General features: G+C 41.8%; 1 protein-coding gene across 1 annotated transcript; it reads right to left on the reverse strand.

Moving 5' to 3' along the window:
* Nucleotides 1-476: 476 nt before the first annotated feature.
* fgf5 (fibroblast growth factor 5) lies at nt 477-15,827 on the reverse strand. Its single transcript, XM_071515242.1, has 3 exons — nt 15,617-15,827; nt 11,436-11,539; nt 477-848 (listed from the first exon to the last, which is right to left on the reverse strand). Exons 1-3 carry the CDS (start codon nt 15,825-15,827, stop codon nt 477-479), a joined length of 687 nt encoding a protein of 228 aa, XP_071371343.1.
* Nucleotides 15,828-16,227: the final 400 nt, after the last annotated feature.

Below are 16,227 nucleotides of genomic sequence, written 5' to 3' on the forward strand. Positions count from 1 at the left end.
TGTCTCAAAAGTGGCTGGAAAAATATAATTTATGGTCAAATTTAGGAATAGTTTGGTTGCTGGAAATGAATCATATCATTCAGCCCAGAGGGACAACATACATTTTTTATGATGTAATTATTTCTCAGTGTTTAACAGCTATCTATCTCATTATGAAAGAGATTTTAATCAAGCTGGGGCACTAGTGAACTTCACAACGTACATGAAGGAAAACATAAAACAGAACAGTGCATCATCAACTCGAGCGGAGAGGGGACGACTTTAAACAACTCCCAACTATCATCATAGCTTCATTAGGAAAAAGCTCAATAGTTGTGTTTGGCAGCCCTTTGGGTTTTTGAACACACTTCACAGATAACTGGAATGCTTTGAAAATGATAAATGACCATTGTCTATTTTTTTGAGCAAGTCCATTCCTTATATGTCCAATATCTATAAAACATGTATTCCCCTGATAGAGCCAAACCCTATGACATCTATCCGAATCGGTACTTGGGCCAGTACTTGACTTGAGCCCGTCTCGGCGCCGCGCCCGCCGGGACGCTGACCTTCGCCACGGGAGGTTTGGGCGGCGGCGGCGGCGGGGTTTTCCGTCTCTCCTTGCTCCTGTCGGCGATGGTGAAGCCGCGCTCGCTCTTGTCATGCAGGTCGACCCTGGGCAAGAAGTGGGTGGAGACGTGCTGGGATTTGACCCGCGGGCTGGAGCCCATTTTAGCTTTCCCCCTCTTGTTGAGGGCCACGAACCACTCGCGGCCAGTCCTGTGGTTCATGTGGATCACTGAGGCGTACGTGTTGTAGCTGTTCTCCTGAAAACGCTCCCTGAACTTGCAGTCGTCCGTGAACCATTCCTAGAGCAGAGGGAGAGAAAAGGCGTTAACTAGAGAAGTGAGGATCTTCAAGTGCAGGATTAGAACAGTAGGAAGAGTTTCATTCCAAAAGGAGAAATCTGCCATTTGAGTAAAGTGACACACACTTTATGAAATGACTGTTAGCACAATGTTCAAATACACCAAATACACTGGTAGATGACTTAAGCCCATGGTTGACAAAATGACAACACTTTGACAGACTAGATCCTCTATATTTTAGAGACATTGAATGATTGATTGGTGATTGATTCAGGTAGATAGATAGAGTCTGGAAAAGAACGCCATTGTAGAAGTCCCAATTTTTACTGAATGCTTGCACTCTTTTCAGCTGTTGGAAAAATGAATCTCAGAACAAGATGAAAAACAGGAATTTTGTTTTAAAATATCACAGTTTGGTTTGACTGTCTAGCATTGAAGAAAGATTTAAACTATAAACTAAAAGAACCAGTTTTTCGGAGCGCAGCTGGCAAACTAGCTAACCTAGATAACTTAGTATGGATAGATTATAATTGTTCAGATAGTAAGCAGAGCGCTAGGCTTCATAATATTAGTTTCCTCCTCTCATACCCCTGTCTTTTTTCATTGGTCTTTGGTTTAATGTTACAGAAAAACTGTCTCTTTGGCTCCGCCCACTGAGGTTTAACTCAACCAATCAGATTATTTCTGCCTCCAGAGCAGAGAAATGTTTGTAGAACTAAAACTTCCAATCTGCTAAATTTGTGGACAATTCCACCAGGTCCATGCCTGCCACCTTTCTAAATGACCAGTTCCCAAGTACCTGATACTGGATCTGCCCAGTAAAGCAGATGTAAACAAGGCTCAGCTGGCTAACATGTGGGAATTCTGTTTGCATACTACCATGTAACCCAAGCCTGTGTTTCTCTTGTCGGCTGCTGCTTAGATAATTGCCTTTATGTCTGAGAGAGAAAAAGAAATGGCCCCTATCCCTTTACAGGAAAACTCTCATCCAGCAAGCATCTGGAAGCTGACCCAGTCTCCTTTATACTCCCCACTGATGACATTTATTTCCATATAAATCCTGATCTGAAGGACTGGCCCACAATATACTCTACACATACACGTGTTCACTGGGACACAGGTGTACACACACACACACGCACACACACACGCTACCATGAGAAGCTCTGATTGGACTTGCGTGATATTCTTGGTAAACTGTCAGTAGAAGGATTGCTTCCTTATTGATGACAGACCAGATCATTTACAGCCTGAGAAAAATGAGCGAGAAACACAGAGCTGTGACTGAAGCCCCAATATGAATTTTTTTCACTAGGATATATTATACATTATCAGTCGATGTCATAGCAACAAAAATTATAGCAGAAATGGTGAACGGTGAATAGCAAACACGGTGAACAACTGTTTTGCTTTTTTTAAATTTCAGATTGTCCGCATTCACCATCTTCTACTTCAGTGTCTGTGGTTTACAGATGCCGGTTACCTCAGACTCAGACTAGATGTCATTTTAAAGTAGACATAAGTGAACTTGACCAGCTGAGAGGGAGGAGAGCGGGACAAACAACACACTTCGCTGCCTCAAAGTGAAAAGTTGCATATTGCAGCGCAGTGTGGGTGCAGGCTGCCCTTTCCTCTTGGGCAACTTTCATATTCCAGATCACCAAACATCACCTCTACCACTGTGGTTCTCAAACATTTCAGCTTGCATCCTCTAAAAACAAAACAAACCCTACTCACAACCTCCTGTAGGCGTAAACATGAGGAATGATCAACTTTGATACCACATGAAGATTTATTTCCCCCTTTCCAGGCTATTGTAGGGCTGGGTGATAATTCAATATTATCGTTTATCGTCTTTCAATGGAATCATATCGTGATGATATGAAGATATTTTGATATCGTGACACACCTTTCAGCTGTCTGAATTGATGATGACAAGCAAATTTTACTTAAAAACTCTGATAAAATGAGGTATGGTAGGAATATTATTTGAATATTTCTGTTTTGTTTGACATCACACCTAACATTACCATTCGGTTCAATGAGATGAACATTAATTTGATTATTTAACGTGATTTTGCATACATGAACCATATCGTGATATATATTGATATTGAGAAAAGTCCTTATGATTATCATGATATTGATTTCAACCATATCGCCCAGCCCTAGGCTATTGTACTGATTAATCATTGGGAGAAGTCTAGAAAACAGAAGAAAACAGCACTTCAACATCACAAAACATCACAAAAAATTAAATGTATGCTAGGAATATATACCATAAATCTTATCGCAACCCTCTGGAGGACCTTAACCTCCAGGATGAGAACCTCTGCTACCTTGAGTGTGACTGATATTAATAATCTCAGTGTTGATACAGCTCTAAAGAATATGTATATCTAATGAAGATGACTCCAAACTCAGCTAAGCATAGATCTGATCTAATATGATATACAGTTCTTGTTGTAGCATAGTACATTAAATCAAAATTGTAATATCTGATATCCAACTACTTGTTGGACCATTGCTTACAGCTTCCAATGGTTGAAAAGAACAACACTTGATTTTTTCGAACAGTTCCTCTTGGGGATGGAGCAAACATGCAGCAGTTGTTCAGCAAACATGCATTAAAAATGTGGGACTTCTGTAATCACTACATCTGTATCATGTCATGTCCTGTTATCTCCCTTGTTTTGCTGAACAGTGAAATTACATTTTCTCACACAACAGTAGATCAAGGAGAGCTAAGTAATGATAAAGCAAAGAGGAAGGTGAAATTAGGCTTATTATGTAATGACCAAACTTGAGGGGAAAAACATGCACACTCTAGTGGAGGAGAGTGACTAGATTTTTTATCACTATTCTATAATTCATATTTAAACCCAGAAATATAACAGAATTCAGAATGCATTGAACGCTCTCTCAACTCAACCTGTAATTGCCTGCTGCACGCCCCATTGCAGGGCATCATATCATCATCTGATTGCGATCTGATTGGGTTAGCGCCCGCAAAACTAACAAACCAAACTCTCTGAGCCGAGATAGGAGACACGGAACAACCGGCACAGACCGCTCCAAAGAGGGAGGGGGAGGTTACAAAATAATTGAGGAGACTTAACTTTCATCTTAGGGGGGCAGGTTTCAAAGTCATCTAAATGACTTTCCTTATCAAAGAGATGCACTGACTGACAGCAGCAGATTCTCCCTTTGTACTGGCCAGAAACTCATTAGGGCCGGTGAAATAACTCCATCCAAGCCAGCCGCTGAAAGAAGACACAGAGGCTGTTGTTTCTCTGATCGTCTTGTTTGTTACAGCAGTGATGGACTGATAGGAAGGATTACTGCGCTTCACAGAACTGTGTTCACATCACATCTGTTCATCACATCAACTTGGGAAGAGTATTGTAGAACTTTTTGGAGGGGAAACACTTTGACATTGAATTTTTCATTCATTCATTCAAACCTTTATTTAAACTCGAAGAACCATTGAGGTCGCCCTCATTTACAATGATGTCGAGTTACAGACAAGTTTAAAGTTAAAAAATAGGACAAGACATAGATGAGAATAAAGAAAATCAGTTAAAACCATTACACACTGAGGCAGGGAGGTTTGTGATCATGGTTTTAAATTGTCCATAGGTTAGTAGAGTATTGATTTTTAGCGTGTGTTGAAGATCATTCCAAGAATTAGGGGCACTAAAATAAAAGGCTGACTTTCCAAATTTAGGACCTTAAGCATAAGCAAGTCATTTGAGCGAGTTTGATAGGGTCCAAAGTTCCAATCCAGCATCATTGAGATGTAAGGTGGTAGCTTTCCAACAAGATCTGTATATATAAACAAATACCAATGTTTATTACGCCTCTCTGCCAGAGAAGACCAACCCACTTTATCATACAGAATACAATGGTGAGTACCATAGCTATCCCCAGTACTAAATCTAAGGGCAGAATGATAGACTGTGTCTATGGGTTTAAGAGTGGAAGGAGCAGCATTTCTATAAATTACATCCCCATAATCCAACACTGATAGGAAAACTGCTTCAACAATCCTCTTTCTACTAATCATAGAGAAGCTGGTTCTGTTTCTGTAAAAGACGCCAATTTTTTGACGCAATTTGCTGACAAGATTGTCTATATGGTATTTAAAAGTAAACTTCTCATCAAGCCAGATGCCAAGATATTTATATTCAGTAACTCTCTCCATGTTAGATCCATTCGCAGTGGATATATGCATGCTATTGTAATCAGTATTACTGGCTCTAGTAAACAGCATGAATTTTGTTTTATTTGCATTAAGTATCAGAATAGATGTTGATACGACGGCCTGCACCAACAGTGATAAACCGTGTAAACAAAGCTCCAAAATGACAGTTGAGATGACGTCTGGAGTCCAGAGCTGCTACCTGCATCGTTTTGGAAAATTGGGACGTAAATATCTTTCTCATATCAGTTCAAAACAGATTCCAAAGCTTGTGATGCATCATGTCAATTATCCAATCATGATTGCTTCTCTTGTCTATATACAGTACATGTATGTAGACTGTTCTTTGTGTGATCATTAGTAGTCTGACTCTGCTGAAGACCAGTCCGTGGTCGATACGCGTTAGTCACTGTTTTTATTATGTAGCCACTATAATAAAGGCTTTTTACATTTTTTGTACCTGCAAATGGAGTGCCGTGGTTTTTCTTTGCTGATTTCATGCTTCCTCATACATACCATATATGACTGGCAAGGAATATCCCTTAGTATATTTTTAATCAGATTTTTTTCCGTGCCATACTGCATGAGTGTCCGTCAAATGCTTGCCGGGAGTTTACACATGAAAGCAAGAGGTGATGAGGGCTTGTGCTTGCTTTGAATCTGCATGAGTTTATCATCTGGTCTACTCACAATTTTTTATTTTGAAACTTACTGAATGGACACTGTTCTTCGTCCAAGCTTTGATTCTGCTTTGATGCTTAGAAATGTGCACATACTGTAGTGTTCCCTTCTGTCTCCTTAGCTCTTGTTTTATTTCTTATCCCAGCACTTCTCTCTTAAATGATCATTGGCTCTGATCTTTGTCCTTTGTCCTTTGTCCTCTACTGGATGCTTGCAATGATGGTGATCTAGGGATTGAAGCTTATTCTACTGTTTCCAACTGTGTCCTACAGCTAAATGCTTAAAAATGTATAAACAGTATTGGCATGCTGTGTTTATAATGCACCATGCAGCCCCATAACTCAATGTCATAATCTGAGATCCAGATATTCTTTGAATGTTCCCCGTTTCGTGCCTAAAAATACCTTGGGTGGGAACTCTAACATGTACCCAGGGATGCCTGCTTGTTCGCCGCAATATGATTTCCTTGTATAACCTCTGCCTTTCTGAAACAACACAAACTGTTCTGCTTTGCTGAAGAGTGCAGCATAGCAGAAAATGATGCCATTACAGCATTTGGTAAACATGCCAGTCACCAGAGAGCGTGCTCCGGCGGCCGCAGAGGAGAACAAACGCTTAAGTTATTCTAAATGACCAGCTATGCCTTTTGGCTGTTGTTTTTAAAGATGATTAGAAAATTGTACGGGACTCGCAAGTGACTGCTATGGGTGGCTTGCAATGATATAACTGAACACTCAGTTTGACCAACATACCAGCTCTGTTACCAGCCAGGGAATTACACTTTTGTATGTGAATGCAGAGGAGCACGTACACTACAGTCAAAAGTTTAGACACACCACATTTCTCTTTATTTTGACTATTTTCCACATTTTAGAATAATAGTAAAGACATCAAAACTATGAAATAACACAAATGGAATTATGCAGCGACAAAAAAAATGTTAAATCAAAACTATCTTATATTTTAGATTCTTTAAAGTAGCCGCCCTTTGCCTTGATGGAAAGGCAAAGGCTTGCTAAGAAACTCATTTCAGCAAACTAATTTCAAGCATTTAAGCAGAAGCCCTTAGATCAAAATGGCTTTAAAAGAATGAAAAACATAGAACATTCAATCAGGTGGGTCCAAACTTTTGACTGGTAGTGTATGAATGTGCTCACACACGCACACACACACACACGCACACACCAGGAAGAAGCTTTGGTCCCCGCTGTGTTTCATAGGTTTAACGGCTGCAGCCAGATTCCAGAGATCTTATTGTTAAAATCATAATGCTTGCACAGCTGTTTAACCTGGCTCTTGCCCTGCTGGATTGGTCACACTCTTTTAAAAGGACCTTTCCCATGATCCTCAGGGTTAGCTGTGTCAAGAGCAGAGGTGGAAAGTTACTAATGACTAACTACTCTGGTTACTGTACCTGCATAATGCTTCCAAAGTCTGCACTTTTCCTCATGCCTCCACTTCTGAGACAAATGTTTTTAGTCATTACAATGCAATGTCCAAAAAGGCAACGGTTACTCAGCCACTGCTGCAGTTTTTCTCCGCCCCCAAGAGGAATTGTTTGGAAAATTCAGGTTTTGCTCTATTTTCAGCCGTCGGAAAGTTCAGTACAAGGACTGGACTGATAATTGAGAGAAGCTGTATAAGATTTCAGAAAGAATTGTCTCCAGCACTAATGCAGTACAGATGAAAGGGAAATACGACATCTACAATGGTTACAACAGCTGAGAGATGACAGGACAGAACAAATAAAATTAATTTATACAATTCCCAATGCCTTATCGACATTTTCTGTTGCTATCATTACATTCTCACTTTGGTTCTGTATTTCTCTCTCTCTTTGCCTGCCTCTCCCTCCCTCTCTCCTTCCCTCTCTCTCTCTCTCTCTCTCACTCACTCTCTCTGTCTTTCTCTCTCTCTCTCTCTCTCTCTCTCTCTCTCTCTCTCTCTCTCTCCCTCCATCTCTCACTCAGTGTTTGTTCAACAAATGCAGGTGACCCTTTCACCTTTGAACAGATTATGTTTGTGATGGCTTGCTGGGTAGGTCACACAGTGTAATGTGCATCTGTCTCCCTGCCCATTATTCGGGCAATAAATTGCCACTGTGAAAACATCTAAATATTAAATATGACAGACGATGCAGTGAGATAAGGTTCAGTGTGTCACCTGACACCCGGCGTGAGGCCCTGCCTGTCTGGGAGCGTTGTGGCCCCTGGGGTTTACATCCACCCCAAATCAACAAGGCAGTTAAAACTGGCAGCTGGCAGATTGGAGATTTAGTTCTACAAACATTTCTCAAAGGCATAAATAATCTCATCGGTTGAGTTAAAGTGGGCGGGGCCAAGGAACCACCGTTTTTCAGAGTGCAAGTTAGCTAAGAAGGAACTCTGGTCAAAATATCAATAAAAATATAGCAATTTCCATTAGCAGGTTAGCAAGCAAGTCATGAACATGGCATTTATGATTCATGATGTTGAAGGTCAGCAGCTAGCTAACTAGCTTACCTAGATCAGTGGTTCTCAACCTTTTTTATATCAAGGACCCCTAATTTAGTCCACATTAGGGCCACAGACCCCCATTTGATGAGATTTTGTCTCTCAGACCCAAATCTGAGAATATTTTTATTGTTAGATATGATTTTGTCCAGAATTCCATGACTATCTGTATTGTAGGTAGAGAATGTAGAGGAATGACTATTTTAGTCATAGTTTCACTGTTATCTCTCTAATTGTGTTAACTTGTTGTAAATGAAATAATGGAGAAGTTTAACAATTCATCAAGTTGCTGGGGACCCCCTGGAACCCCCTCAAGGACCCCTGGTGGTCCCCGGACCCCACGTTGAGAACCACTGACCTAGATAACTTAGTATGGATAGATTGCAGTTTTTCAGTTTCTCCTCTCTTACCTCTTGTCTTTTTCACTGGGCTTCACTCTAACCTTACTAAGCCAGAAAAACCTGTGGTTCTTTGGCTCCGCCCACTGAACTCAAGCAATCAGGTTACTCCTGCCTCTAGAGCAGCTCTGCCACCAACAAATGTTTGTACCACTGCAATCCAATGTGCGCTGTAGACGGGCAAAAACCAAACCTAATTCAACACAGAAGCATTGGCTTAGTGAACAGAGAGGCCGCCCTTCAACTGTTAGAGAGCATCCCCCCCTGCTGAAGTGTCCTTGAGCAAGACAGTGACTCCCCGCCGGCTCCGGGCTGCTGATCTGTAACCCCCGCGCTCTGATCACGACGATCCATAAAGACTCACGCTGACAGACGCACTGCAGCTGGTCTAATTGCTGTCCTTGCCCGCCGCAGCTCCGGGGCTCGTTCACATTTACCCCAGCCCTCCCTCGGCCTCGACCCGGGCCGTCCCTCCACGCTGGAATCAAAGCCTGCGAATAGTTCTGCTCTAAGGGCACCGACTTCAGTCTGATTGTGTTGATTGGGGGAGTCATGCAGACACAACAAATAATTCAGACACAGACGACGCGAGATGAACGACCTTTGGGTTGATGCAGAGGGACTGGGCGTAGAAAGCTGGACTTTCATTTCTGACATTTAGACAGTTCGGAATGGGAGATGGGGGCAGATGAGAGTGGATTGCAGACATTTTGGACCACAAGAATGAACCCCTTGCAGCAGGCCACCGCTGAGAACAGACTGAGACAGACTGAGACAGACCGTGGCAATGCATGACAAACCTCTAGCAGAACAAAATCACAGGTCTTTAGTTCGAGGCAACACACCGCATTGTGCTGTTTTGTCTGGCAAACCTGTAACAGCTTGGTTTTCATTCTGCTCTCATTCAGAATGTGCTGTGACCCCAAGAAAGTTTTTTTAATTTCACTGTGCGCGGGAACAACAATACAGTCGAATCGAGCTGAATACGCCGCCGGTATCTGCTGGTGAACAGCGAACGGTCGCATTAGTGGATTTTCAGCAAGCCGCGGGCAGAGAATGCAGGTTCACGGGGGACGCAGCAGTGGCGATGCACGCAGTTAATAACGTCCCACATCCCTCCCCGCTGCCACGGGTTCATGAAACAATAACGGGAGTTGAGGGGGCAGAAATCACCGGAGCACAGCATGCGAACCCGCAGCTTTCTGGATACGACTCGCGGTCTCACAGACTCTGCGGCTCTCAGTGTTGCCGCTCGCCTGGCTGATTGTTTACCCGACATATTGATTTTCACTTTGTGGCTCGCTCCTCTGTATATTATCAGCCATCCCAGACAGGGCCTAATCTGCTCTTCCCATTAACACATGCTAATAGGGAGCCGCTTCTATCTCTACGCCTGCCAAGGCTCCCGCAGATGACTTGTCAGTGGGGCTGGCTGGCTGCAGCAAGGCCAAGCTGCTGTGGGCAGATTTGGGCTTATTCTGTGTTTGGGGGGATTTGAAAGTCTTCGAATTTGTGACTTCTAAAGATTACAACAGTATGCCATGACATGCTGATGTCAGATTTAGGGATTTTGCTATGCAGTGCAGATGCAAAGCTGTCAAAACTAATGAAAATATCAAATATATTTGCGCTTAAAGCTGCAGTGGCAAGATTTTTATGTAGAAATACACCGGCTTACACCTGTCTAAATCACAAAGTGGAGCCGCAGCAGAGAGAAGTGTCCTGTCCCCACTAATTGAGACACTGTAGATTTGCCCTATTTGCCCAAATTCAATTCTGATGTCGGGTATGGACACTGGCGGGAAATCTTCTCAGCGCACAGGAAGTGATGGATTGAAACTTTAAAAGGAAATACACAACTTTCTCCTCAGCTGCAGTTTGTGAGCGAGTGGTCCAGAGGAAGCTGGACTCAGCAACAATGGCTGAACGTTGAGTAGTGAAGTCCTTCAAACTTTCAAACATTTAAACAGTTATATCCCGCTGACACTCGAGGCCGCCAATGTGCAATGTTACCTCATGCAGCTTTAAGAAAATATATCATAGAAAGTCAATAAAAAAATATCATCACTGAATAAGTTGTGAAAAATTGTTGTCAACCCACTATATTACTGTCAAAGTTTGTCACAAACTCTTAAAAGGATGTGTCTCAAACAAACCTGTGTGTCTAGTTTGGGGATAACACACATTTATGTTACATTTCAACACAATGTATGTTAATAACAGCATGTGTTGTGACATTTTATACTGTTATTAGCATACATTGTGTTAAAAAGTATCACAAATGACACTTTACAATAAGGGTACATTAATTAATGCTTAATAAGCATTAACTAACCCTTAATTAACAGTTAACTAATTGTCTTGTAATCATTTACTAATGGTGTTCATGTTAACTAAGGTATTCATTTATACATTATTTAATAGTCATCTTTATAAACTATTAAATAATGTATAAATTAATACCTTAGTTAACATGAACACATTAGTAAATTACACATTAGTTAACTGTTAATTAGCATTAACTAACCCTTATTAAGCAATAACTAACCCTTAACTTAGTGTACCCTTATTGTAAAGTGTTACCAGTTCATTTAGCATTTTTGATAGTTTGGACCAGGCGCAATCAGCAAACAGATTGGACAAACAGCTGTCCAATCAACACTTAAATAATTGTCACTGAAAAGTAAACCCTCCGTAACACACACAGCACAATTTGCTTTGTGGATGTGTTGAAAGTGACATATCAATTTTAAGAGTGCAGGGCGATGAACAAAAGCAGTTTGTAATGCTGCCTGGAAGCATGTGGGATACTTACAGTGGCGTGGAGCCGTCCTCTTTTATTCATGGCCAGGAATCTGTTGCTGTAGACCCCTTTGATGCCGATGACCCCCTGAGACACCGCAAAGAGCTCCAGGACACCTGGGAGCACAAAACAACACGCTGGGGTGAGTGAGGGGTGACACTTTTATTTTTATTCCCCTTGTCGTTTTCTGCATCTTGTCACTCTTTCTACCTTCTTCCACCATGTTGTGTTCTGCTGTTGTTTCAATTCAGTCATCCAATTCATTTTCTTTTATGTGTCTTTTGTTTGTTAATTTGTTTCTTTCTTTTTTTAAGGTGAGATGTTTTTTTGAGCCTTCTTGGGTCTTTTCCAATGTCACTGTACAAATTAAAGAGCTTAAGTAATATGACTTTGACTTTTATCGATGACCAGTAGGAATTTCAACAACATATACAGGTTTCTGGCATAGTTTACGGTGGCCTGGAACTGACATAAATTATAAAGTCACATTTTCACAATAGAGAGGAGTAAGCTAGCTAATTAGAGCAGAGATCCAACAGAAACATCTAGTGAAGAGGTAATATATCACCATGTTAAATGCAAAAACTCCAGTGGGTGGGAGGGGGATGAACAACCCTATCATCCCATCACTCTGTTTTTTCTCACTTTGCCATTGTTTTATCACTGTGAGAATAAATTAAATTTAGGTAAAACAGACTATACTCATGGACGCTCCATTTAAAAAACAGCAGCAGCGATGAGAGAAACCGCTTCCACCTCTGCTGCTCTGAAGTGTTCGGGCCGGTCCCACATGCAGTTTGTGTGGCTAATGTCTTTTGGCTGCAGACACAAAGGACGCTGGCATCGCCTCCTCTCTGAACAAAGACTTTTAAGTGCCTTGCACCTCGTTGATCTTGTCTGTGTGTGTGCTGATTTGGCAGAAGTTGAGTTGACGCTGCTTGGGGGACGATGACGAAACAAGGTCAAGTATAACAGCGGTGGCAAGATTGCGATCTGAGGGTCAGCAGGTGGAAGCACAGACCGGCTGGGAAAATCTGCGTGAATAAGAAACGCATTCCCCTCCCTCAGCAACTACACTGAAAAAAAATATCCCTCTTAACAAGTCATTTAGTCTCATATTCATTCTTAAAAACTTCTTAAAACAAGTGAAAAAATCTACCAGTGGGTTTCCAGTGTAGTTTCAGGAATTTTCGGGAACAAGTAATATCTTGAAACAAGGCAGAATGAGGCAGATCACCCTTCTAGTATCATGAAAATGAAATTCTTGAAACAAGTTGATTAGCATTGGAAATGAGTGAAATTATCTCACTCCACTGGCACATTTTGTCACTTACTTTAAGAAAATTGCGTTTGGAAGTCTGGAGATGAAGAATCTTAGGCCCCCTTTACACCTTGCATTAAAATGCGTCTCGTATCCAGATTGTATCTAGATATGATTTAACCTGATTACATTTACACCTGGTATTAATATGTGTCTCCAGTGTCCACATTGAGATCCGATTGAGATCCGATTGCTCTGTCCAGCTCAAACAACCGAACGTCACATCCTCCTCTCGTTTGCACGGGTCCAAAAAAAAAAAAGACTTATGCTTGCTTTTGGAAGCGGGGGAAGAAGCCGTCTTCAACAACTGGAATGCCGGAGACGAAAGTCGCGCGCGATTACGTATTTCCGCCCACGTAGTTGTTGTATGTGGATTGAAAACGCAATTGCATTTACACTTGTGTTCAATGTGGTCACAATGCGTCCCTGACCACCTCCGGAGGCGGTTTGGCCGATCGGATCACAATCCGTCCTCAATGCGTCTTGGGTGCATTTACACCTGTACTTTCATGTGGTCAAGCACTATCCGATTGCAATCCGATCACCCAAAACGCATTTTAATGCGAGGTGTAAAGGGGGTAGTAGATCAAGAATACGAGATGAAATGACTTGTTATGGTGGACATTTTTTGCAGTCTACTGTCGATGTGCCCTTGATCAACACTTGACCCCCAGATGCTTCAGCTGGGCTACCAGTGTGGTAGGATTGGTGCACTGGGCAGTAGGGTTCCATCTATGTGTTTTTAGTTTTTTCATCGCCAATGAGTAGCCGATATTTTGTGCCAATGTCCAATATCTCTAAATTTGATGACTTTTCCATGCCAAAACATTCATTGTTACCACTAGAATCACTGATTTAGACCATCATGGGACACTAAAACTCTCCACTGAAACCCAAACTAATGAAATTATTTTAGTGTTAGCAGCTAGAAGTTATGGCGACCCACCACACCTATTCAATGGGAGGGAAACTCTGGGAAACATTAGGAATTTAAATGAAGAATTAACACTACTGACCAATTAAATGAGTACACATTTAACTGCAGGTATCACACATATGTCGGCAAGCTGATATATATATTGATCTAACTCTCAGTCAACTTTCCCTGGATGAATGAAAGTTACAAAATAAAATAACACATAACACACATACAATTTCCCTGATTAATATTCTCCCTATAGTAGATGTAAGAGCTACTGTAAAAGATATTCTTTACAACAGCACTTTAGTAGGCGATGTGAAATCTAATGCAGTGTGATGATAAAAGCATCTTCATGTTACAGATCTAAGACTCCCAGTCTGCTGGTGTCTCCGGCTCTGTCATGCAGCAGCCACAGACACATGGCCGTCACACTGAACCCATGTAACTTGACAACTCTTCTGAAGGAGACCATGAAATGGAGGCACAAGTGCAGTAGTGCACTTTCACGGTGAGCGTCGGCTGTTTCATCAACAGGCGAGCGATGAGAGATCCGATGATGCAGTAAAAACTGAAATTCTGATTTATGACTTGTGTCTTTTGGCCTAGAAGTTCCACATGCAGGACTGGCAGAGAACTTTTGCATCTGAAATGTAAGAAATGCTGCAGCCTATAAAGTTTCTCATACAAGTTTGTGGTCAAAAGTCATGTTAAAAGTTTCTCCTGGTGAATATTGGTACATAATCAATAACCCAGCTGATGGCAGCCATCTTCACTGTAACAACATTCATCTTAGTAAGTAATTTTGTCTAGTTTTGAGTCTTCAAATCTTTTCTTAAATCATGTGGAAAAGTGGGGGTGAACAAATTGTACTTGTTTCCAATTCAAATCAATTTATTTCAAGAATTTTGTTAAAATCAAGTGACATCTTGATATTAGTCATATCTCAATATATAGTTTCAAGTTCTCAAAACAGGTGAATCTGTATTGAAAACAAGGAAAATGATTTTGTCCCAATGGCATTTTTTTTTATTTCACTTGCTTGATCAAAAGTCATATATTCTAATTTTCCCCATTTATATTTGTGGATCCAGGTAAAACAAAAAGTAGGCTGCAGTAGAAAACTGGTATGTACTGGTATGTAATAACCCTGCTGATGCCTATACTGCACTTTTTTTTTTAGTCCACTATTCAATCTTAAAATCTTATTTTCCTTAAATCAAGTGAAAAAGTCTTCCAGTAGGTTGAAATAAATCCACTTGTTTCCAATGCAAATTAACTAATTTCAAGAATTTTCCTGACTCAAGTGACGTCTTGATGTTAGTGAGCCACCTTATTTCAAGATTCTGTCACTTTTTTCAAGAAAAATCTCAAAACAGACGAATCTGCATTGGAAACAAGTGAAATCATCTCACCTGACTGGTGTTCTGTCACTTGCTTTAAAGTAAAACTAGATCTGAAGACTCAGTAGACTAAGTGACTTGTTCAGATGGATATTTTTTGCAGTGTTGGACCGCAGCGTTGTTATGATGACAATCATGCTGATTGGCAATCCAAAACATCCTAGTCCCTCACTGCTGCACCTGTTACTTCCACAAATAGTCTACCTGCCAACATCCCGAAGAGATACAAACAAGGCATGTCAACCAGATGGCCGCTACTCAGCTATTTCACAGGGTCAGGCAGCCTAAGTTTAGGTGCACTGTCCTGAGCGCTGCTGTGCTGGCTTAGTCACCTATACTCTACTCATGTAAGCATGTAAATCATCAGAGTTACAACCTACAGGGATGACATTAAAGATTAGGCACAACTGCATACAGAGGTGTTTCAATTTGGGTAAATGCAGTGCGCATTCTCCGTGGGAACGCGCTGGATCCATCTGTGCGTCAAACATTTATAATTCAGTAGTTACACTGCGCTGTGCGCGGTGAAATATCCATGTGAACAACTTACTCAGCTGGTTGGGCTCATGGCTGCCGTTGACTCTGCCGTCGGGATGAATCTGGAGATGGAAGCCGATGCCAACCCTACAGTAGAGCCTGCAAGTCCTGCGTCCCGAACTGATCCCCTCCTCCAGAAGTTGGCCCTCCAAAGAGACGAACTCTGCTCCGGCGACGGCGCAAATCAAGTGAGCGAAGGTCAAAAGGTAGAAAGGAACATTCATTCTTCCAAAAAGGAGACGCTCGGTGACTTCGCTAGGCCACCTCTAGCATGTTGGTGTCGCTCCTGAGGTCCGGGCACCACAAGCCGTGCGCACACGCATGGAGTCCCAGCGCTCCTGGGCATTACCCCGGCTGCAGTAGCTGGAGCTGTTCTGCTGGCACGGGGATATTTATAACGCCAATGATCTCACTCCTTGATGCATGCCTGAGCTCTAAAGGACGCTCTTTCATCCAGATTTTCTCGCCGAAATGCCACTCCTGCTCAGTACCGATCCACAGCAGCGGGGCGTAAAGAAAACGCGACTGACAGCGCACATTTTCCAAGGAATCATCCGCGCCAGGACGCACTAAGCGCGGCATTTTACGCACAGGGAGACATAGTTTTGATAGATCGGAGACGCT

Source organism: Centroberyx affinis, unplaced genomic scaffold, assembly GCF_046629955.1.
Source record: "Centroberyx affinis isolate AG114_WGS23_722 - 3 ecotype Tasmania unplaced genomic scaffold, CSIRO-AGI_Caff_v1 ptg000333l_1, whole genome shotgun sequence".
Lineage (NCBI taxonomy): Eukaryota > Metazoa > Chordata > Actinopteri > Beryciformes > Berycidae > Centroberyx > Centroberyx affinis.